At 45.4% G+C, this 25,162-nt stretch overlaps 1 protein-coding gene across 1 annotated transcript in view; it reads left to right on the forward strand.

The window, feature by feature from the left end:
• The window catches only part of Dpysl5 (dihydropyrimidinase like 5), an 82,888-nt gene that overhangs the window by 17,196 nt on the left and 40,530 nt on the right, over positions 1-25,162 (forward strand). Inside the window, exon 2 of the mRNA XM_074049344.1 lies at positions 15,107-15,371. Coding sequence (XP_073905445.1) covers positions 15,111-15,371 — 261 coding nt within the window. The 5' untranslated portion in view covers positions 15,107-15,110. The remainder of the gene's footprint in view (positions 1-15,106; positions 15,372-25,162) is intronic.

Consider the following 25,162-nt stretch of genomic DNA (forward strand, 5'->3'; position numbering starts at 1 on the left):
TCTGTTCTTACATCAATAGCACACTGTCTTGATGTGGTAGTTTTATGCTAACTCTTGAAATCAGGTAGTTTATCTTCCAATTTTGTTCTTTTTCAAAATTGGTTTACCTATTGTAGGTTCTATGTATTTTTAATATACATTTGGAATCAGTTTATCAGTATCTACAAGTGGCCTATTAGGACTTTACTTGAGGTGGGGTTGAATGTAGGGATCTAATTGGAGAGAATTGACACCTTGATATTGGATCTTTAACCCATGAACGTGCTGTATTTCATTTATTTAGTTCTTCTCGAATTTCTCTCAGCACCTTTTATGTGTATTTCATTAAGTTCATTCTGGTTTTTGATGCTATTTAAGTGAGATGAATTTGTTTTGTTATTGAAACTTGCCTCATTCTTCCAGTTCTCAGGAAACCAGTTGATTACCCATGACAGAATTAAGCAGATTGGGAAGGGCTACGCCTGGAATGGCTGAAGTAGGGTGAAGGGAAGACTGGTCCACAGACACTGGAGTAGTTTCATTCCACTGGGCAGAATACCTGTGATGGCAGGGAACAGGTGGGGGTAACCCAGGCCGGAAATTGTCATGAAATCAGGTGGGTAGGGCACAGTGGTGGGAGTGGGATGGGGTTGGGGGCACACAGGTAGTGAGCGATGCAACCAGCTGGTGTCAGGAGAGTGTGCCAACAGGTGGAGCCCATCAACACAGACAGGCAGGCCTTGGCTCCCTGGAAGAGGCAGTGGGTAACAACCAAGAGGGGCGTGCCAGCTTATGGGGATGAGACAGGGCTGGGCACAGGGAAGTCTGGGGTCTGACCCTCAACAACAGCAGAATTGGAGCAGACAGTCACGACTTGTCCGCCACCAGATATCCCAACCTGAGTCTCAGCATGTTGAACTCTAAACTTGTCCTCAAGGAACCAGTCCTTGACTTGGGCCAGGGGTGGCCTGGAGGCAGGAAGGGATTGGGAACCAAGGGAATCAGCCTAGCTCTTCTGGGAGATTGAAAGTATTTATAAGAAAGAATCTGGGTGTCTGTCATCAGGTCCAACTCTGCCTCTCTCCTAGCAGGAACAGGTAATCAAGAGGAAGTACTGGTGTTCAGGATGGAGAATTCCATTCCTCCCACTTACTGGCTTTTAGGATGCAGCTGCATGCATCTCTTGGGTGTTCAGCAGGTGTCTCACAGCAGGGCCTGAAGGGAAAGCTCAGTCAGTACCTTTTTTGTTGAAGTGAAGGAGGGTATCTGCCTCTTTTCAGACTTAACCACTAAGAGAAGCCTTGGAGCTCCAAGCAATCTGTTGGTTTATCTCCTCACCCACTCATTCCAGCAAGGTAACAGCCAGGTAGGCCAGCTCAGAGGGTGGTCGGCTCCTGTTTTGCAACCATTTGAGAAGATGTCACCAAGTCCAGAACTTGGTAAACAGAATGGAGGAAGGGGGCCATTTGCTATTGCTCACAGAGGTGGCCCTGTCATTTGCTGTCTTCATCAAAGATGGTGTCCTGGCTGCTGGCGTGGTCCCAGGGCCAGGTGAGGTTGGGTGTCTTTCACTGAGACAAGGGACATCAGAATGGGAGCCAGGTGGAAACAGAGCTTAGTTTTAGGTGTGAGTCAGTGAGGTATCAAAGTACAGAGATCCAATAGGCTGTTCAACATACAGATTAGTGGTTGTTAAATGTGCAGGAGGTGTTAGCTTCCTAGTGAATTTGCCTGACCCGTACACACTTCTTCAGTCTGTCCTCCAGTGCTACTGCTCTCTTGCTAGGGATATTACTGAGTTCACAGCCACTTTTTTACAAAAATGTTTTAAAAATCAAATAGTATAGTGCAACTTATTCCCACTCCATTCCCTTTCCCTGGAACAATACTGTTAATGGATTGACATATAACCTTCTCAGTGCTTTATGCAAAAGATTCACTTATATAAATGAGATTTCATATTCACATATATTGGAAATGGCACTTATATAAATACACAGGTAGATACACATACCATGGATTCTGTTCTGTAACCTGCTTTCTTCACTTAGTACTGTCGGAGATCTCATCCCATGTCAGTAGAGACCTGCATAATCCATCCCAATGGTGGATAACCGTCTGCTATGTGAATGTGCCATCATTTATCTAAACAGCCTCCGTATTCCTAGGCCTCAAGCTTGTTCTTAAAATATTTGCCGTTATAAACAGTGCAATGAGATAGGCCCAATTATTTCCTTAGGAGAAACTCTTAGATACGAAATACATATTGTAAGTTTTCATGTAGGTGTTCAGATTTCTCTCTGGCAAGATGGTAACAATTTGAACTGCTGCCCACAGTGCATGGAGTGTGTGCTTTTCTCACTCACTCAGACATTGTTCTCATTCATCTGTGCCATTACGAGGGGTGAAAAATGTTATCTCATTTTGATTTGCATTTCTTTGATTATTAATAAAGATCTTTTCATTTGCCTATTAGCTCTATATTATCTCCCCCCGCCCCCCCGACAATTGGTTGCCTGTTCATATCCTTTGCCTATTTTTTCTGTTGGAATATTTGTCTTTCTCTTAAGGTTTGTAAGCACTCTTACATATTGCAAGATATCCTTGGCTATATGTTGTGAACATATCATAAACAGTTTTTATTTGTCTTGACTAAGAGTAATTTGTGCTATATTTTGCAGTTTTCCACTGTGACATAGTCTTATCTAAATCAATCTTATTTTTTATGGTTTGTGGCTTTGGATTATGCCATGAAAAGCCCAGCCCACAAGTTTATAAGCATACCCTTCTATGTTTTCTTCTAGTTCTTTATACTTTTTTAAATGTAAAATGCAAAGCTAATGATGTCACCTGTTTTCTTGAGAGAGCAGCAAGCTCCCTGCTGCACTCAGCATCTTGGCTGCACGCTTGCATGGCTTATCTCCGGCCTTGAGGATCCGGGCCCTGGCCTTCAGATCATCACATAGACCAGCGTGCTCAGTGCTCTAAGCTCGGTGGTCCCATGTAGTTCCTGTCCGGAAAGCCCTGGCTTGAGCTCTTAGGAAACCATCAAGCCTCACCTCAGAGGCACTTTGGAGAAGTAGTCCTCTACTCCAGTCAGTGTTACGTGCGTCCCCACATTTCCTGGTGCTGACACCCCTTCCAGCTCTTTACCTCATATAGAGACGTCTGATTGTGCCTTTCTTTCCACTGTGAACTTCTGAATCCTTAAGAGTTGATTCATTTTCTGGCATCTAGTACAGTGCTGTGTAGTAGGTCTAATCCTGCCTCTGTCATCTGACTTGCAACTTAGCAAACTCAATATGATAACAGTGCGGAGGGTCACAGGCCAATTAGAATATCCATGCAATAGTGATGTCATACTTCAGGTAGTAATAAGGGCCTGAACTCACGTCGTAGCCTTGAAGACAGTGGGATGATGAGAAAAGATTTAATAGATTCAAATGAATCAAAAGTGCTTGAGTACAGCCCTTGCTTTGAGATGACTCCTTGATGTTCCACACCAGACGATCAATGATTTAGCCCGTTGGCACAGTTCAGACTTTTGAATCTTGCATTATTTGATGTTTAGAATTACCCATACTTGGGCTGCCAGAATGACTGAACTGGTAAAGTGCCTGCCTAGCAAGCATGAGGCCCTGAATTCAAGTGCCAGTACCACAAAAAAAAAAAAAAAAAAAAAGTTACTTGGGCTGGCGGAGTGACTCAAGTGGTAAGAGGACCTGCCTAGCAAGCATGAGGCCCTGAGTTCAAACCCCAGTGTTGCCTCCTCCCCAAAGAAAAGACTCTGAAATCTTTCTGGCAGAGTGGCTCAAGTGGTAGAGCACCTGCTTAGCAAGCACAAGGACCTGAGTTCAAGCCCCAGTACTGCAAAAAAAAAAAAAAAAGGGTAGAAATCCCTCTACTCCTCCTCCCCTCCATGAAGCTGTGAGACCTTACCGAGTTATTATCTCCACGTCATCATTTGTCAAATATTCTTAGCAGACCCACTCCAAGGCCAATTGTGAGGTGGTTTCCCTGAAGTGCTGAGGGTTAAGAATCCTCCAGCCCTGGCATATGGTGGTACTCAGGGTAGTCCTTTGGTCTCGCCCAGACCCCCCTACATTTAGTGATTGGGTTCACAGCCATCTCTTGACTAATGAAGGAATTCCTAGAAAGAGAAGGTGAAATCATCTATTTTTGGAGAAGAGGCATATTAGGTATTGAATTCAGGGTCTTGGGCTTGCTGGGCAGGCATTCTACCACTTGAGCCACACCCCAGCCCACCCCTGCTTTTTAACATTTATTTTTTTGAGACACAGTCTTATGTAGCTCGAGCTCTTGATCCTCCTGCCTCTGCCTTCTGAATGCTGAAATTATAGGGATGTACTACCACACCCTACTGAAATCAGCTTTTATTATTGGGTTTCCACAAACCACAGATGTGACTTGGCGAGCCAATCCTCACCTATTCGTACTGCTCTGTTCACCCCTGCTGACACTTCAACTATGGTCCCTAGTCTATTCTCCTTTTTCTTCCAGGGACATCACAACATTTGGTCTCAGCTCTCTCTTTCCTCTCCTATTCTGTGGGCACTGCCTAATTAACCCAGTGCATCCTCAGGCCTGGCTATGCAGCCCTCCTCTTGCCTCCAGGCAGCCTGGGCCAGGTAAATAAGGAAGTCAGAGACCTGCTCCCAAGTCATGTTTTCATCTGGAGCACACTTGGCTGCTGCTCCAGTTGCCGCGGACGTCTGTGAGCCTCATCTTTAAGAGCCTCTGTTGCTGGCTCTGTACCCTTGACTTTATCCTGCCCCTCTCCTCCAATCATCTTCCTCATTCCAGTCCAACCTCTTATTCCCACAGCAGTGAAACTGCACGCCATCCCCACCCCATACTTACTTACTTCAAGTGAGGTAATAACGTGCCTGCTGTTCTGATGCCAGTCCTTGATCAGACCCCCACTACCTGCACAGAGAGCTCTTAGAGAAGACTTCCTGCCCATCACTGTTAGTCACTCCTGTGGCAAATCCTTTGCAGGTGCAGAGCACCCTCACACAGGTGTGTGCATTCCTTCAGCCAGCATTTAGTGAATCTTTCCACATGCTGAGTGCTTAGGAGGATGATGTAAAGCACAGGCTCTGCTCAGTGGACTCCACCCTGACCACTTTCCTCAGCCATAACGGGGATAATGATGTTTGCCTCAGAGGTAAGATTGATATGAAAGTGCATGTGAGCCTGACACACAAAAGAGCTTAAGGAGTGATGATGTGGTGATGATGGTGTTGATGGACAGCTACAGTCGCATGCTCAGATGGCAAAATCAAGTTCAGTGCTCCTGGTTCTACCCAGTCCAGTTCCTCCTCACACCCCTTCTGCATCTTTTGCATTCTCACTCCCTCTCATTTGTTTTTCTCTAAGACAGGGCCCCATCCTGTAATTTTTAAAATTTATTTTAAATGCTTGATGAATTATGTACAGAAGAGTACAGAAAATAACACATGCTGTTTAAAGACACCTGTGTCACTCCCACCCAGGCAGCACTTGCAACCCTCAAGGAGTCCCACCACTACGGACCCTCTCTCCCCACCAGACAGAACCTCTGTCCTGACTTCTCTGGTCATTATGATCTCAGTTTTGCTTCATGGTTTTACCACCAAATGCCTAAACTCTTTAATTCACTTTTGCCTGATTTCAATCATTCTGTGAATGGAATCATACCATATTTACTATTTTGTGTTTGCTTCTTTACTTCCATTATTGTTTGTGAGATGTTGCATATGGCTGTAGTTAGTTCATACTCATTTCTAGTTTAAAAGAGAAAAAAAAAGGAAGTATGTTTCATGTTCCATTTCAACTCAGATTTGGACTATATCAGGTAGTCCAGGTTTGTGGTACTTTTATAGTTAGGAAAAGTGGGGGTTTTTTTGTTTTTGTTTTTGTTTTCTCCTGCTTGTGACACCCTCCTCTCCAGTCTGAGAACATAGGGCTCAAAGAGCAGAGTCCTTTGCCTGCCCTTCCTGGCAGTGGGGCACCCACCCCAGCCACCCTTTGGCTAGCATTCTGGGAAGCAGTCACTCTGGGCTGCTAGAGGCCATTGAGCTGCAGCTGCCTGCTTCCAAAGGAACTGATGGAATTCTTGCTGGGGCTTGGGGACAGCTAGTGGGAGCCTGGAAAACTCAGCAGGGCTGAGGAATCTGGCAGAGAGTTGGGGGAAGGAAGGCGGGGATGTGAGGGTTCCAGGATGCTGGTGACACTACTTATTACCAGTGCCAGGTGTTCTCTGGTTGAAGTCTCAGCCCGGAGTTGAGTTCTTGGCTCCCATGTGTGCACAACTGTACCTGCCCTCCTCCAGGCACAGGGGACTAGGTTTGTAGATGTGGGCTTTATTCATGCTACATTTCCTGTTTTTTTTTGGCCTGCAGAGCCTCAAATGAAGCCTCCTAACCTGATGCAGAGGTGAGCCAGGTTTCTGCCCAAGTGCCTGAGGCTGGGCTGCCCACCTTTGGGCTGGGATGCCCACACAGGTGCACATGTGCATCGACGCACAGTGGAGCTGTGCCCCACCCCGGTCCCAACACACTCTCCAAGAGCTCTCAGCTTCTGACAGATGTCCATTTCTAATCTTGTTGAACAAGTTCTCTGTGGCTCCATTTCTTTCCACCCTCTCACAGTTAATGAGAACTTAGCTTTTGTCCTCTGTACACTGGTGGCACTTGTTCATTAAGTTCAGCCATGTTGAGCCAGGTCAATCCAGATGAACCCATGCAATTAAAACCTCTTACTAGATATTAGCCTGTTAAGGACTCAGCCTCTTGGATTCATATAAACTTTCCCAGAGCTATTTTTCCCCTTCAGCTCCTGCCTGGCCTGGCCCCAGAGGCAGCATCTCTGTACTTGGTTCATTCCAGCTCCTTTGTCCTGAGCTATTTTTAAGCTTTCTCAGGTACAAGCCCTTGTTCACCATATCACAGCCAGCACATGGACATGTGTGGGACTGTGTTTCCCTTCCCTTTCCTCGAACTGTTCTGAAGAGACTGTTCTTGGTGTTGGATCTAACCTGTAGTCCAGCTTCCTGGAGCCAACTTGGTCCTCTCCTGCCTTCTCTGCAGTACAGTGACAAAGGTGGGAGTAGTATTTCAGATGCAGATGCTTCTTGATCTGGCACAGATGGTCCCCAATTACAAACACCCTGGGCCAGTCCTCCCCAAAATGATACATGCCACCCATAGGCCTGACGCTCTCCAGCATCCCAGTTAATAAACAAGGGCCTGGTGGGACATTAAGAGGCCTTCTTACTGGCCAATTTAGTGTAGAAATAAGTTTGTGGCTGTAAAGGACACAGGGTGTCACATGGTGGGTGTAACATTGGCCCCAACCTCTCTCTCTCTAGCCTCTGTCCATGTGCTATTCTTCCATCTGTTGGTCCTTCCTGTCCACATCCCTTGTATTCAGGTCCCCAAGTAGTCTTTGGAGATGCCTGAACCACAGATGAAAGAGGGAGGAGCTGCCATTTTATACCCCCCTCAGCGTGAAGTTCTACTTCCAGAATCCTTCAACATTTTGCACAAAGTCCCAGGTGACCAAAATGAATCCCATCACTCAGACCTGGGCATTGGATTGACTCTAGGAGGAGTCCCAGGTTTCTGGGGGTCAGTAAGTGGGGATAGTGGAGTTGGTTTTGGATAGGTTGAGTCCCTGCTGCCTGTGGGACATCCCAGAAGCATGGTCCAGTGAGCATTTGCATAATAGTACTATGCCCCACTTCTTCATTAGCATAGGACAGGTAGGTGTTCATATTCCTGCTTTGTGTGGTGAAGAACTCAGTCCCAGGACAGGTAAAGTCTGATTGTGAGACCTCAGGAGAGGCCCTCCTAGATCCTGTAGATGGAAACCTCTGTGATCATTTTTTTCCTTAACTGATCATGGTCATGAGTTACCAGTTATGAGTTCATATAAATGTACTGGGGAAGTGGTTACCTCTGAGGAGGATGTGGAATTAGATGAATAAGGTACAGGGACTTGGATGGTGACGGGGCTGAATCCACAAGTCTTTATGTCATTATCCTGCATGCTTTGCTTGTATGTCATAACTATTATTTTATTCTATTTATTTTTGGTGCTGGAAATTGAACACAGGGCCTCATGCATACTAAACACTCTCTCTACTACCGAGTCACACCTCCAGCCCTATAAATATTATTTTAAATCAAAACAGTTGATTTAAAATCAACTGTTGATCAAAACAGTTAGGAATTAATTATAAAATTATACTGTGCTTTGAATTGGTTAAGTATTGTTTAGTACTTTCTAAATTTAGAAAGCAATATACTATTTTTAAAACTTGAATTTATTCATTTAAACCTTCAGTATTTCCCACTCACTGCAAATCGCTTCCCCTTTGATTTTTGAAATCTTTTGAACCTTTGCTTTGTTATCACATTTCAACTCAAAGAGAATTCCATGCTGGTGCTGTATCAGCTCTCCTTCTCCTCTCCTCTCCCCTCCCCTTTTTTTGTCAGTGCTAGGAATCAAACCCAAGGCCTCACATTTGCTAGGCAAGTGCTCTATCACTGAGCTACCCCCTGAGCATCCCCACCTGGCTGCAGGGATAGCTCTCCCATGGAGAAGGCTGCTTAATTCCATCTCACTGTTTCTCTTTCTCTGTCCTTTGTGCTGATCAGAAGAAAAATAGCTGCAGGTTTTCCTTTTAGTTTTCTTCCCAAACAACTGCCATGTGTTCCTTTTGATCCTTTAGCAAGTGGTTACTGATTGGGACCAAGAAAAAGCCAGCCAGTCTGTGTCCTCTGCGACCTGTGCTGGCTTCACCTGTCTCTTGAATTGCCACCCAGGTTGCCAATGATGGTTAGATTAAATGCCACAGGTCCTTCATGTCACCAGACAGTTGTGTGGCTCCCCTTTTGACTGTTCTTTAACTTCATGGGTGACAGGTTATATGGAAAATCGCACATTTTTCTGTGGATTCTATCAAAAGAGGAGATGTGAGTCAACCAGTGCCTGTTAAAAAAAAGGGGAAATCCACGTCTTAAACCATTGCCTCTTACCTTTGTTTTAACATCATTATGCAAGAAGGGTCTTTTTGCACCTTTCTGGCCCTGGGTGTCTGTGCAGCCTCCAGCTGAGCTGCTGGCAGGGGCAGCTGTGAGGGACAGACTGTGCAGGCTCCCCTTGCCTCCCTGCACTTACAGGGAACTGGGGAAGGCGATGACAGAAGCAGACAATTCCAAATCGCTGGGTTGGGTTGGCATTTCCTTGGCAGAAATAACACTTGTGCCTTCTAGGAGCGTATCACGTGTGCATTTCATGGACGAGCAGCCATGGCTGCTGTAAGCTTGACTGTCCGCTCAGCAATATGTTCCCTGTGTGGTTCTGCATCAGAACAGCTCAAAACAGTTTTTTTTTTTTGTTAAGGCAAGGTCCTATTATTCAGCAAGTCTGTTGCTGGATAGCAGCAGTTGTTGCTGTTTTAAACTCTTAAGAGGCTCCTTCCTGGAAGACCTCACTCCCTCCCCCATCCAGAAGTCCCTGCTCCCAGCGTTGCATGTCATCTCGCACAACTGGCTCTGTGCCACAGTATCAGGAAATGGGGGGATATAAGCAGTTGGAGAAGTCTTGGCAGAGCAAAGATATCACCATCTTGCTGTGGAAGGCATCGTTGCTTCCCTGAATAAATTGTAAAATTCTTGAGATCTCTATATTTGCAATGGAACACCAACCCTCTTAGTCCCGGACTAGTTCCCTTCAGTTCAAGGTCACTGTCGATAAAATCCAGAGACTGGAGGGGAAGTTAGGATAGACTGGATGAATCTGTGCAGCTCTAGAATTCCATTCTTCTGATTTATTCTTCCCAATAGCTTTAGCTATCTGGCATTTTTATCATTTCTGCCTGAAAGGACAGTCATGTGCTCTGAATTCTTTCTCTGGCATAGCCAAAATAGCTGGGTGATTAAAGTTTCTTGTGAAGCATGTGGGCATGTGTACAGACAGAAGTCTTTAAAGGAGGCAACATTTAAAGCCCAGTTGTGCCTTAGTGATGATTTGATTATAGTGTTCAATTCTGTCTAATGCAATGCCTTAGTTTGGGCTGCTTTAACAAAAATAGCAGACTGGGTAACAAACAACAGGAATTTGTTCCTCACAGTTCTGAAGCCTGGGAGTTCTAAGACCAAGGTACCCGCAGATTTGGTTCCTAATGAGGCTTTCTTCCTGGCTTGTGGGCAGTGACTTCTTGCTGGATCTTTACATGACAGAGAGAGAGAGAGAGAGAGAGAGAGAGAGAGAGAGAGAGAGAGATTGATTTCCCTCTCCTGTCTCATCAAATAAGGGCACTAATCCTACCCATGAAGGCTTCCACCCTCGTGACCTAATCACCTCCCACAGGCCCCATCTCCAAGTACTATCGTACTGGGGATTCAGGTTTTAATGTATGGGGTAGCAGGGCGGGGGTTTGGGGGTGGGGACACAAGCATGCAGTCCATAGCACATAGTAAACCGGTGATTTTGGAATAAACTAGGTGACTCGAAGCACCATAGACTGTTAAAACTTGATACTGACCTTCCATAGAGCCTCTGTTTCTTCTTGATCACAACCTCTGAGGAGAAGGCTCTCTGGATCCCCTACCTCCACCAGTGCAGAGGGACAGACAGACATAGCAGGGGTATTTACCATACTGAAGAGCCTGTATTGCAATTGTCCTCAAATCTTCCCCTTTCGGGGACTCTCCTGAGAGGTTTGGAGTATCTACGTCACTCACCCACCCCAACTCCATTCTGTTCCTGCAGCCCTACACACAGACAGCAGGCAGGCTGTGGGGAGACGCCAGGAACATGCCTCCTTTGTTTAGGTTAGCATAGACTAGCTGAGAAAGCTGTAGGAACAGGTGCTAATGCCGTTATTGGGGAGGTGAGAAGCACAGTGAATGTCAACAGTCAACACTAAGGGAGAGTAGAAGGGGTTAGGCAGCTTGGTGACTTATACAACTTGAAAATGTAGAAATACGTGGGAGGATATTGATGTCACAAAGCCTTCCTACCATTACTGAACAGCTGGTCTCACCCATGCCAGCTCTGGTTTCAGTACACAGGGAGAGACATCTGTCAAAAAAGATACCTGTCAAAACAGTGTTTAGGTCTTTAAGCAGAAAGGGTCCGCTTCACACTTCAGTTCTCAAGTGAAGCAGCTGCTTTAGTCCCTACAGACTATTACACAATGTTCCCTTGTGAACAGAGGTCAGGAGGATCTCAGTTTGAGGCCAGCCTGGGCAAGAAGTTAACAAGACCCCATATCAACAAACAAGCCAGGTGTGGTGGTGCATCCACGTGGTCCCATTGAAGGCAGGAGGCATAGGTAGCAGTGTTGTGGTCTGAGGCCAGCCCCAGGCAAAAATACAAAACCCTACCTGAAAAATAACTAAAGGAGGAAAGAGGAGCTGGAGGTATGGATTAAGTGGTAGAGTGCCTGCCAAATAGGCACAAAGCTCTGAGTTCAACCATGAGCACTGAAAAAAAAAAAAGAGAACAGTCTCCCAGTGCACATGGCCAAGAGTGTGTTAAGCAGCTTGCTGTGATATTATCTGTACCAGTACAGGCCTAGAATGTTCTGAGGCTTACTCTGAAAGGCTGGGCCCAACAGATGAAAGGAGGTCAGGAGGCCAGGATGGCACTCATGGCACAGGGTCTAATCAGGCCTCAAGACTGGACTCTGATTTTTGTGAAGAAGCTCCACTGGGCAGCTGCAGATCGGTGGCTGGATCACCACACTTCCAGATTGGCAGCATGGCTCAAGGCTGAGTGTAGGCCCTTGCATTCATCTGCATGGCTGTCATAACAAAACATCACAGGCGGAGTGACTTAAACAACAGCAATTTATTTTCTCATAATTCTGAGGCTGAAAATCTGAAGGTCAGTTGTGTCTGTTTTTTGTGTCTCCTCACATGGTCTTTTTTCTATTCATGTTCTCCCACATTCACGGAGAAGGAAAAAGAAAGTGAGGTCTGATGTCTCCTCTTACAAGGGCACTAACTCCATCAGATCAGGGCCCCACCCTTATGAGCTTGTTTAACCTTAAAAACTTCCTTAAAGCCTGCATCTCCAAATGTAGCCAGCTGCACTGGGGGTTAAGCTTTGGCATATGAACTCAAGGGTGGGAGACAAACTTTTAATCCACCCACTCCAAGGCTTCACACTTTATTCTTAGAAACTAGCTCTATGACCTTGAGGAAGTTTCCTTAATTTTTCTAAGTCTCAGCTTCCTCTTGGTAAAGATGGAGTCAGCTGTGGTACCTGTCTGGGGCATTGTAAGGATTAATAACATAATGCATTGCCCTCCCATGTATAGTAGGCATTCATTATTCATAGGGTCCTCTCAGTTTGGGAATGATTTCCCTATGTGGCCCTAACAGTGTGTCCAGCCAGGATTTCCAGAAGTAGTCCAGGCTTGTGAAATGGGAGTCTCAGATCAGGGAGATTCCAGGATTTCCCGCTATTCTTTTGGGGAGCCAAGCACCTTCAGGACCAAGTTAGCCTTCAGGGATTTCCAACAGGGAAGTGCAAAAGAACAGGTTGAGAGGTGGTGGCAACCCACCAGTTCTTAAGAAAAGGGGAGTAAGCGCTAGAACAGGTGGGAGCAGCTCGCCTCCCAGAAACAATGGCAGTGGTGGAACTGTGCCAGGTGGACCTGAATGAAGGTCACGTTGGATTCTTTTTGGCATCTTTTTAGCTTTAAAAAAAAAAAAGCTTTGACTTAAATGTTCAAGTTATAAAAACCAACACAAGTTTATTGTATACCCATTTTCAAAATACAGGAACATATGAAGAACATAACAATCACCTGTACCTCTTCTGCCTAGAGTCTGCTCTACTAACCTTCCCTTTCAGCCAGATGGACAGGGCTCTGAACCCTGTCCCTCCCCCTGGAGTGTGTGACCCTTAGTGGGTTCCTACTGCTGCTTTCAAAACTTCTGTTTCCTCCTGCTCAAATGGGGCTAACAGTCCCCCCGCCCCCTTCTTCCCACTTGGTGTGGATAAAATGCATATAAAGTTCAGGACACCCAGTTTTGATTTCCTAAGAGCCATTGCTCTTATTTCTGTTAAAGGCAATGCCCTTGGCTTTTGATCCCAGCAGCAAAGCTCAGCACAGAATCCCCTGTAAGTCATTCCTGTACCATCCTTCTGGGTCCTCCACCATGTAGGCACAGGTATATGCTATGAGCACCAAAGCACCAGTGTCACTTACAACATGGCCATAATGACTATGTGATAGTCCTCTTACCTTAAAGCTGCTTGAAAAGGTGAGGATTATACATTAGTGCAGGGTAACCCCCGCCACCATCATCCCTCCCCTCTTGTCACCAGAGTAGCTGTTTCTATCACCTGAGAACTGAACCCATTCCGAACTATTGCTTAGGAAATTAAGACTCCACTTTTCAGATTGTGGAAAACTGAAATATGTCTGGCCTTAGACAGTAGGCTTGTGACTATGGCTATGACTGTCCCCATCTTTCCCAGTCTCTCCAGCTCAGCTCTTCCCACAGCTTTTCTGCCAGTACCTCCCACACTACAGAGCAGGTTAGAATGATGCCTTTCAGGGAGCAGATGTTCACGGAGTACAGTGTCACTCCCAGCCGCCTGTCTTGTTTTCCAGCACTCCCCTGAGCAGCAGTCTCTGAGGGCCAACCTTTCCTAACAGCAGCAGTAACACCTGGAGGTTAGGCTCAGAGGGTACTGAAAGCTCTCTTGGCATTGAGATTCCATGCTTGCCAGCCTGACCATCTTGGGCAAAACAAACAAAACAAAAAGCCAAGCCCACTGTGTAAACCAACTGCATTCAGGAGAGCAGGCCAAGCTCTCTAGACACCTGACATATCTTCCTTCAAGATATTCAGAGGCCCATTCATCCTGGGACATGGCCTTCCAGAAGCTTGCCTGGTGGTAAGCAAAATGAAATGAGAACAAGAGAAAACATGCTGCTTCATTCCCTCTGTTCACAGTAATTTGCTGCTAGAAAAGTTGAGCATTCTCCTGGTCATAGAGCTGCCAGATATCCCAGAGATGTGTGGACCTGGTCTGCTACTCGTGTCTTAGCTTGTTTTGGTTGTGTTGGAGTGCAGCAAGGAGATGAGATTATCCATTTACTCAGCAGTTTAGAGCATCCTCTACTGAATAGTGGGGAAGAGGAGGGGTGGGGACAAAGATGACTGATGGAATTCTGCTTTGAGGGCCTCAGCCCATAGGTAGAACAGAAGTGCTGTGGAAGCATTTGATCGCATGAAGACACAGGCAAAGTTGGGAGAACTGCTTAGAAGAAGGGACCATTGAATTGAATCCTGAAGAAGATAAGTGGGAGCCTCATTTGACTCCCCATATTTCTGGGGGTGGGGCTCAACCATTGGTGTTTTTCAACAGCTCCTCTGAGCTTACTATGCAGCCAACCAGCTGTGTTAGTTGGTGATAGGTGTGTATAGGCCAACATAGGAGCCTGAACGAAGCAGGATCCATGTGAAGAATGTCACCAACTAGACAGCTGTGAGCTTTAGGAATGTGGTTTTCCAAGACATGCCCCAGGAGCCTCTGGTTTCTGCAGGACATCATGGGGTATAGGAGGGACACTGGTCAAATAAGACATGTTGGTTGGTTTGTCTACTTAGTAGACACAAATTCCTTAGCAATCGTTTTTCTCCTCTGTAAGATGTGACTCCTCAGGTTATTTTAGGAATAAAATGAGATAATATATAGGAGGATGCGTCAAACTCATACAGCATTTCAGGAAGGTGAAAGGTGATGTTTCTGTGGGCCCCGGCTCCCGCTTTACTGCCACTGTGTCATGATTCTCCTTTTTTATTTTATTTTATTTTTCTTGAGGTTTGAACTCAGGGCCTCACACTTGCTAGGCAAGTGCTCTATCACTCGAGCCGCTCCTCCAACCCTCGTGATTTTCAGTAAGTCCCTCTATGATGTCAGTGGGAGGCTTGTAACTTCAGTTGGCTTTAGGACGTTTTCTCAAGCTGCAGAGTAACTTCCCATCCCTGCTCACCCTGACCACGGAGTTTGATTCTGATCACAAGGAGTGGGCCTTAGTGTCTGTGAAAGGGACTTTGACAATGACCGGTTCCCCTCTCCCTTCCTGTAGGAACATGCTTGCCAATTCAGCCAGCGTACGTATCCTCATCAAGGGAGGCAAGGTGGTGAATGATGACTGCACCCACGAGGCTGATGTCTACATTGAGAATGGCATCATCCAGCAGGTCGGCCGTGAGCTCATGATCCCTGGAGGGGCCAAGGTGATTGACGCCACTGGGAAACTGGTGATCCCTGGAGGCATCGACACCAGTACCCACTTCCACCAGACCTTCATGAATGCCACGTGTGTGGATGACTTCTACCACGGGACCAAGGTAATGCTCCTGTGTGCCAACAGTGGCTTCATCTTTGCTTCTTTATTCTGCTTCTGGGCTGCTCCAGATGAGACCGTGGGAATGGGTGCTGCTACTGTATTGCTACCAGAAGAAGGGTATCTCTGGAGGCTACTGTGGCAACTAGCATAGGGACTTCTAACTAAATATCATAGTTTTTAAAAAAATTTAAATTTTATTTTTGATTTGTCATACATTAATAGGATGAGGGATTTCATTGTGCTAATTCCATACATGTGTGCAGTATACCTTGAATAAATTTACCCCATCCATTCTATTCTCAGTCCCCATCATAGGCAGTTTAAAAGGAGGCATTTAAGCCTGTTTGGCTGACTGCATCATTTACCCATGATCCCAGGTTGATTTTATTTTTATATTTTAATGTTATGTAATACAGACCTAGAGGAACAGGTCTTTTATTATTGGTGGGGGGAGGGAGGTTTTGTGGACATGTTTATACAAGGTAAGCTAAATTAAGTTCCCAAAGTCTATAACAAATTGTAAAGTCACCTCTCTAGTTGATTTAATGGCAGAAATTTTAAAAGAGACGTAGCTATCTTTTATTATTTTTCCTAGTTTAGTCATTATTTTTAAAAACAATTTGAGGAGGGCCAGTAGGTTCTCTTTTCAGTGAGAGTTATCATGGATAATATTTAACATTTACTGAGCTGGACCCAAGGTACTATATGTTCCTGAATGCAAAACACAATTCAGATCAATGAAAAACACAAATCAGAAGAAACTGGATTTTGCAAAAAGAGCCACAAATGGGTCCTGTCACCCTTCTGTGCTCCAGAAACCTCTGCCATTGTTGTGATCATTGGCCTGTCATATGCCAGCCTTTGCTCAGATGTCAGACCATGGGCTGGCGGAGGGCAAGGCCTACCTATATCCCTCTGTTTTCCTAGAACTTACAGCACTGGGAGCTTGGGCAGAGGCCCCACAAGTATTTAGTGAATGAATGTGTGAATGTCACTGATGCATGTGGGTCTCTATGGGTATCAGATTCACTATGAATGTGTTTTAAAATACAGAGTTGAATCAGAATTTCAAGGGGCACAAATTCGACTGATAGCAGCCCCTTGTACTGCCTGATTTAGGACTCACTTTTAATGCTCCCCAGGTGAAAAGGATTCACCAGCTCCTGGCCCCATGGCTGAAAACCTGTCCCACCTCCATTCTGTCTGGGGTTCTCAGGGAACCCTTCCCTGTGCTCAGGGCTCTACCCCTGGTATTCATTTCCTGGAGGCTCAGGTGTTCCTTCTGTTAAATAGCGACTGAGAAGGACCCCCAAGACCACCTTAAGGAGCCTGGCTGGGCTGGGGCTGCAGGAGCAGGAGAGGTTGGCCCTGGGGACACAGCCCTTTGAGCCCGCCCACCTGAAGCAGATAGCCTGAAAGTCTCCCTGAGGCAAGGACACACCCTCTCCCAATCCAGAGGCTGAAGCATAGACCCTTGGGAGGCTGGGCTGTGAAGGTTCACAATAGCCAGCCCCAGGCTGAGCTGAGCTAAGGGAGCTCCCTGGCCTCTAGGGCCCCACCTGCCTACTCTAGCTGAACCCAGGGAAGAGAAGGCAGGCTGACTTTCCAACTTTCTCCTCTGAGAACTCGTCTGGACCCTGCAGGTTATGTTTTGCTAATGAAATGGGGAACCCCCATACACCTGTGGTCCCCTTGCAGGGTACTCTGGTAGCAGGTGGGACCTTTCTGAAGCAAGTTAGCACATCCAGCTCACCATCCCATGCACCAAGCCAACCCAGGACTCTATTGCTCATGGCTATTGTCATTGTCCTTTTTATTGAAGTATAACATACATAGAGAAGTGCACAAATAATAAGCATACAGAGTCGTCACAACTTAACACACCCTTGTAACCAGCTCCTTGTCACTCCTCCCCATCACTGATCCCCACCAAGGATAACCACTCTCCTGACTTCTAATACTATAGTTATTTTTATATAATAGCTTGAGATATAATTCACATACTGTACAGTTAACCTGAAGTGTATGAGTCAATGGTTTTTAGAATATTTACAATAGATTGGCTTTTCCTGTTTATTACTTTATGCAAGTGAAATCAAGCAGTATGTGCCCGAGGTTGACTTCTTTTGCTCAAAAATTCATCCCCATTGTTACATGTTGTTGTAGTTTACTCTCTCTCATTCTTTCTGCCTTAGACTGTGTGCTAAGCCATGTAGAATTCTGTCAATGGGTATTTGGGTCCTTGCCGATTTGAGGTTATAGCTGACATCATTGCCATGAATGTTTTTGTACATGTCTTTTAACAAAGACATATGTACACATTTAGTTGAGATATCATATTTCTGGGTGTTATTGCCGGGTCATAGTATGGTATACATATATTCAGCTTTAGCAGATATTACCAAGTAGTTTTCCAACCTGTTTGTGAGAATTTATCCTTCCACCAGTAGCATAAGATAGGCCACAGTGTTTAATATCAATGTGACTCTGACAACTACAATGGTCTGTCCTGGGGTCCATTCTATAGTATGCTCAGACCTTCTACCAAAAATTATGGCTTGCCTGTTGCTGTCCCAGCTTGTGGGAGACCTTTAGCCCAGGGCTGGATGTCACGCTGTCACTGTGCTGTCTACCAGCCTCTCAGAGTGCAGGCTGGCCTTTTCTGTCTTACTTTCTACATTGTCATCTGCTGAGGCCTCATTAGCCAGGAGTGACAGGTTTTCCCCTTAGAGCTTTCAGCTCTGTAAAGCGGATGATGCACTGTGCATGCATATCTTTGTACAAGGTGGTAGGTAACTCTTGATCTTTTCCAGTCCCCTTATCCAGGGTGGCAGCTACCTCCAGAAAGCATCTGAAGGTTCCTGTGGGATTAATGATGCCAGATCTCAGTTTCTGCAGGTTTGAGCTACCTTGGGCACCTCTAAGCCACCCTGGTTGCTGGTGTAACCTAAACAGACCCTTTGTTATATCCATCTCCTAAGCAAAATTATAACTTGCTCCTGGTGCCCCAGCCTTCCTTTTGCCCTCTATTTAGGTATCATATCCCCTAACTCAGCCCTCCCTGGACCCTTCGGTAGACCTTGCTCACAGTCCTGCCTCCGGCCTCGCCAGAAGGGACTTCCTGCCTGTTCCCTGGCCCCCTGCCTCCATTCTGGCATTCCCCCTACATATTGTTGCCCTACAGAGAATACTTTGGCTTCCTGTAGTTCCTGAAAATACCTTCAGGATAGAAAATGCTGTCCTGTTGAGATGCTGGCTGATGGGGATGTGTAGGTTTAATTATTCACACCACCTTGGCTGTCATGCAGAGGCTGTGCACCCTGATAGACTGACACTGCCTACTTAGCTTACACCAAGAAAGGCTGATTCACTTTAAGCATCTGGGTTTATAACAGAATAATAATCTGGGGGAAGACTTCACTGAGTAATTAGCCAAGAGAGACGGGGGATCAAGTTGCATCTCTTGGTGCTCATCAGGCAGATCCACTGGGTCTTGAACCCTGCACTCCACACCACCCCTCCCCCAGCTTTTGTGTGCTTTTTGATTTGGCAGTGGCCGTTGAGGCTAGCAAAACAAAACAGTTGAAAGCCTGGCTTTGCTGGGAGCATGTGGGTCCCCATTGTGCTGGGTCTGAAGGGATTTCTCTCCAGTACTTAAGCAAATGCCTAGTGGCCTTTGCCTCTTTCAAAGGCTGCGGCAGGCTCTGCCTGGCTCCCCTGCCACAGCCTGGTCACTTGATCACTTGATCATCCTCCCTGCCCCAAGCACCACCTCCCCCACACCCTCGGACCTGCCGTCCAAGGCCATAAGCGGGACCACCTTCTTCCTGATAACACAGACCCCATTCTAGTAGAAGGAAACTCTCCCCTGTGGAGAGTTGGAGGAGGGGTAAGGAAGAGATCCAGTGACCTAGCTGTGTGGGTAAAGATGTGGGATTTCAGTGCCATTTTGGGGCTTCATGTCAGTATTCTGCTTAACATACATAGACGTTTCATTTATTCTTTTGTACATATCTCAGATTGCATCACAAAGATGTCCAGATGGACTCTCGACCACCCTCAACCAATGATTCTTGTGGCCAGGTGAAAATATCAGAACTATTGGCACCAGCCATTCACTGAAATGCTGATAGAGGGAGCAGGCATGAACAACTGAAAATATTTTCCTCTGCGTTTTCTGCCTCCCTCTCTTCCAAAAATACTTTAAGAATCACAGTCTAGGCCAATGGTTTTCAACCCTTGGAAGCAAATTACATGGGAACCATTTGGGGAATTTTTAACAGATGCTAGTGTCAGGCCCTGGCCTGGGCCAATGAAATCATTTTCTCTAGTTCCCCTTCTCCTCCTCCGTATTTTCTTTTTAAGTCATCCCTGGTGATTTCCACCACTGGCAGGAAAATTATTCAGGAACTTTCTTGGCTATTTGGAATGGCCCAGGGTGCTGGCTATATACTACAGTGCCTGTCTGACTCTTGCCTGTGTTCCAGGGCTGACATCTGAGTCTTCTTTGGAAGTGTAGGTCTGCCTCACCTTGCTCTTGTCAGTCTTAGTTGCTTCTCTCTTTCCATTCACATTCCAAGTTCTTACACTTGGGCTTCCAAACCCCACCCTGAGGCCTGCAGTCCCTGTCCTTGCCAGGTGTCCCTGTCACAACTTCTGCCCTGCTTCTCCATAAATAAATCATTACAGAGAGAGAAGTGGGAAGTAATAGAGCTGTCATCAAACACAAGTAGGCTGGGCTGACCCACTGCTTGAAGGGCCTAGTCACAGAGACAGCCCCCCATGAACTCAAAATCAGCATCAACAGAAGATCTTACAGTCAACCTGTAAGGGAGCCATATCCTAACCAGAAGAGTGGTCCGGCGTGGGATCAGCCTAAGAGGACGTTCAGTGGCATAGCTAGGCTGGCCTGTCATGCTCCACCCCATCTCCCAACGCAGAGGACCCTATCTGACAGGATCGCGAGACGCGTCGGGATAACACACAGTGTCCTTAGCAAGGATCTCATTTCCCACTGGACAGTGTTTTTGCCTCTGAAATTTGCTCTCTTTGAATTAAACTTTTAAATGCTGCTCACTTCTTTCCTCCTTTTTCTTTTACCCCATCTGTCCACCTCTCTAAACCTGGCCAAAATAATCTTTCCAGTCTTTAAGTGCTTCAATACACTTCTGCTTACAGGGTCCAGACCCAGATAGTCTTGCTTAGTAACTGATGTTTCCAAGTTCAGGTTTTTCTTCATTCCTGCTAAAAGCTGGAAGGGATCTTTGAAATCATGTGATTCTGTCCTCCTGTTGATAGGAGACCCAGAAAGGATGAGTGACTCGCCTCAGTCCCAGCGCCTGTTGGACCGGAATGAAAGTTTCTCAGTCTGACACTTTGTTCATAAGCCCACTCAAATTCTCCTTAAACCCCTGGACTGTTTGTCACCCCTTCAGTCTGTGACCTCCTGGTTAGCTGCACATAAATACTTTCCTTGGTATTCTGTGGCTATAAGCTTACCTGGAGCAAATGAGGGCTTCATGGAACTGGCATACAGTGGGCAGAAGCTGATGAGCTCTCCACCAAGATGGTGGCTTTTTGAAGCACCACTCCCCCTGCAGGGTTAACATGGTTGTCAGCACCTTAGGGCTTGACATTAGAAATGTTTCTTAGTGTAAGAGTGCCTGTGCAGCAAGCATAAGCCCTGAGTTCAAACCCCAGTACTGCCCCTCAAAAAAATATAAAAGAAATGCTTCTTGTGAGAGTAGTTAGGTGGTGCACAACAAGTACTTCACACAGTGCTTGGTACAGAGTATAGACAATAAACGTTAGCCCCCCAATGGGGTCTGCCTTCTTTCACCCCAGATTGGTCTTCTAGCCTTTTGGGTTCCTTGACAAAAGGTCCACCTGCTTTGGCTTCACAATGGAATACTCTACTGCCTGTGCTCATGCTGCCTGGCTCTGCCATCCTGGCACCCTAGCTTGCTTTCTCTCCCGTCACCTCCCAGCTTGTTTTCCTGGTTCAGCTGTAATCACACCTGCCTTGCCCTGTCCTGGCTGTGTTGGTTGGGATCAGCATAGCTGGGCCCCCTCTCTCCGTTTTGTTTCCTAGGTCACCCACAGTCACACAGTGGAGCACAATGAGTGCTTCATGACACAACTTCCTCTCCCTAGCCTGCTGGAAAACATCCATTTTCAGGGAGTGTATTAGTACTCTTCTGGGTAACCAGTTACTTCAGTCTTGGCAATTTAAAACATCTATTTATTAGCTCACAGTTCCATAGGTTGAAAGTGGGTATGGAGAGACCAGGTCCTCCTGACCCAAAGTCTCTCTCACTACCATCAGAGTGTCCCCTAGTTTTGTTCTCATCTGGAGTTCAGAGTCTCCTGCCAAACTTATGTGATAGTGATAGAATTCAGTTTCTTGTACTTCAAAGTCTTTGGTCCCAAATCCTTCCTGGCTCTCAATTGAGAGCATATCTCAGCTCCTAGAGGCTGCCAGCACACTGTGCCTCACACCCTGCGCCTCACACCCTGCTGTCTTCAAAGCCAGCAACAGGGCTCTCTCCCCAGATCCCTCTCCTGTGTCAAATATCTGGCTGGAATCTCTCTCAACAGGAAGAGTCCTATCCCTGGGTGAGCTCACCTGATTAGCTGAGGCTCACTGAGGGTTAGCTCCCTTTCTGGAAGTTGCTATGTCACAGAACATGACCTAGTCACCAGTAAGGTTTCCTAACTTATTCACCACATCCCTCCCCACTCAGCAGAAGGGGATCAAACAAGGGTGTTATCACCTCTTTGAATTCATCCTGTCACACAGGTTGCATGCACAAACATGGCCATCCTGTAGACATTTTGTCCTGGTATGTCTCCAGTCACCAATTTTGCTTTAACTACTCAAACCTGTTTCAGAGTCTATATATCTACCTTTTTAAACCACAGTCACCTTTGCCATCTTCGCTAACAGCTCTCTCTGTCTCATCCATGTCCTATTTACCACCTGCATTGGCTCCCTGTGGCCTAAGATATCAAGTTTGGATTTCTGGATCTTGACTCTGGACAGCTCCTGATCTGACCATGTCCTCACTGTCTTCCTCTCAGAGCCAGCTGCTTCCATCCTCCTCACCCAGTCAAGAACCCTTCCTCTAATGCCCAGCCACTCCTGTCATTCTTCCTCCAGGGAATTCAGCTCTAGGCTCCCACTTTTTCTCATTAACTGAAGTCATTTGTCATCCCAGGGCTTTCAGATTGTTTCCCATGTTAAATTTGTCTCAGCCAGGTTGAAGACTCTGAGGGGTGGAGACCATGACTTTTTTTTAACTTGTGACTGCCCATGGATTCCATAGCTTTGAACATACAGTAGACATTCCTGATAGCTGACTGTCGGCTCAGGTAGTACTTATGAGCAGAGGGGGTAGGCTGCCCAAGTTTGAACTTCACCTCCACCTTCACTAGCTGTGGATTTGGACAAGTTAATGTCTCCCTGTCACTGGATAATGGCACTTTATGTGCATTCATTGAGTTACTATTTGTAAAGAACTTAAAAATAGTACTTAGTGCTCATTAAGCACAATTATAAGTATTTGTTAAATATATAAGTAGATCATACTAGTGGAAGACAGGTCCTTGGAAACCTATTTGAGCAGTTCCCTCATATTAAGCATCAGATAGGAGCTAAAAAACACTGGATTCCATTTCTACTGTTAGGATTGATTATGTGTTTTTGGATTTCAAATGGAATCTAATAGTAAATAGTGATGATGATAAAGTCTAGGTAATGTTCTCTTTTTCTCTGAAAAGCATAGTCGGTTATATACTCTACAGGCATCCGGATCTATTTAAAGCTGTCCTGCCTCAAACCAGTTATCTTGCTTAACAAAACCTTTCTGGCAACTTTCATTCTACCTCTACATTAATTGGCAGTCCAAAATGTAGGCCAGTGATCCTTCATAGAACAAATGTAAGAGAGAGCTATGGCTTCTTAGAAATTTTTACATCTAGTATTGGAAATAACCTCCTATGGTGACACCCTCTTGAATTCCTACAATAAAGACTACTTGTAAAGAATTTATCCACAAAGAGAGATCGTTGCATTTTGAATTCTTGGATTCAGGAAGTTTAAAGAAGAAAGGACCAGGTGTGATGGTGTATACTCCTGTAATCCAGCCACTCAGGAGTTGGAGGTAGGAGGATTACAGTCTGAAACCAGCATGGGCAAGTTAGTGAAAACCTATCTGAAGAACAAACTAAAGGATTGGGGGTGTGGCTTAAGTGGTAGAACTCTTACCTAGTAAGCACAAGGCCCTGAGTTCAATCCCTAATGATGCAAAAAGAAAAAAGGAACAAGAAAGCATATCATGTAAGCTGGGCACCCGTGACTCACGCCTGTAATCCTAGCTACTTGGGGGAGAGGGTTGAGATCAGGAGGATCGAGATTTGAGGCCAGCTCAGGCAAATAGTTCATGAGATCCCATCTTTAAAATAGCCATAGTAAAATGGACTGGAGGTATGGCTCAAGTTGTAAGGTGCCTGGTTTTCAAGTCCTGAGTTCAAACCCTAGTCCCACCCCCCCCAAAAATATATATGTACACATACATATATTCACATATAAATATATCATATTCTGTATGTGCATCAGTGATACATATTGCATGTGAGTGATGCGTTTTTCTTTGTTTTTCCTTTCTTTAAGCATGCATGTTTTACGTATTTTGAAAAATATTTTAATATAGCCTTATGAAAGTCTTCAAAAAAAATCTGTTGAAAGTGATCTGTTCTCCCAAATCTTGCTGGGGTTTCATCTGAAGTTGTCCCATTCCCGTGTGGAACAAGAAGTGCATGTCTTACATGGTTGTTAACAGGGGGACAAGTGTATAGATGTTCTCTTTGTTCCTTTGTGTTATCACTGCAGCCAACTATGTTTTCCTCTTCTGATTCCTGTTTGTTTCTTATTAAAAGCTATAAGGATGCATAGCTAGTGACTATTTGAAGTTAAAACTGTGGGCCAGCTATTGTAAGGACATTCTCACTAACCAATGCTTGCCTGTCATTCTGCATTCATGTCACGCTCTTAGACATCCTCACGCTCTCACCCACACCGGCAACAGTAGAGCTAGAAGTACACAGAGGTGAGTGAATGCAACCTCTACTCCAGAAGTAACTTCTGTTTAGATTTAAACTCTCTACAGAATTCTCAAATAGTACTTAAAAATCAACTTGCTATATGTTGGTGAACTCTATTTTTGGTATGTAGAGAAAATAAAAGGTCATGATTAATAACCTGGGAAGCCACTCTTTAAAAAAAACTTGATCACGATATCATTGATTTACAATAAGCTGCATTTTAAAGTGTACATATGATTCATTTTGGCATATGTAAATTCCATGAAACCATCACAATTAATATAATAAGCATATCATCTTCCCAAAGTTTATGTTTCTCCTAACACCCCCCCCAACCCACGTAACCACTGATCTGTTTTCTGTCACTATGATTTGCATTTTCTAGTATTTTCAAATAAATAAGATGATGCAAGCTGATCACCAGTGGCTCACACCTGTAATCCTAGCAACTCAGGAGGCAGAGATCAGGAGGATCAAAGTTCAAAGCCAGCCTGGGCAGATAGTTTGTGAGACCTTATCTCGAAAAAAGGGCTGGTGGAGTGGCTTAAAGTGTAGGTCCTGAGTTCAAGCCCCAGGACAGCAAAAAAAAAAAAAAGAAAAAAAAGAAGATGATGATGCAATATCATGTGGTCCTTCTTTGGTCTGTTTTTTTTTTCCTCAGCATTAAATTTGTGGCTATTACAGACAAAG

Source organism: Castor canadensis, chromosome 12, assembly GCF_047511655.1.
Source record: "Castor canadensis chromosome 12, mCasCan1.hap1v2, whole genome shotgun sequence".
Classification (NCBI taxonomy): domain Eukaryota; kingdom Metazoa; phylum Chordata; class Mammalia; order Rodentia; family Castoridae; genus Castor; species Castor canadensis.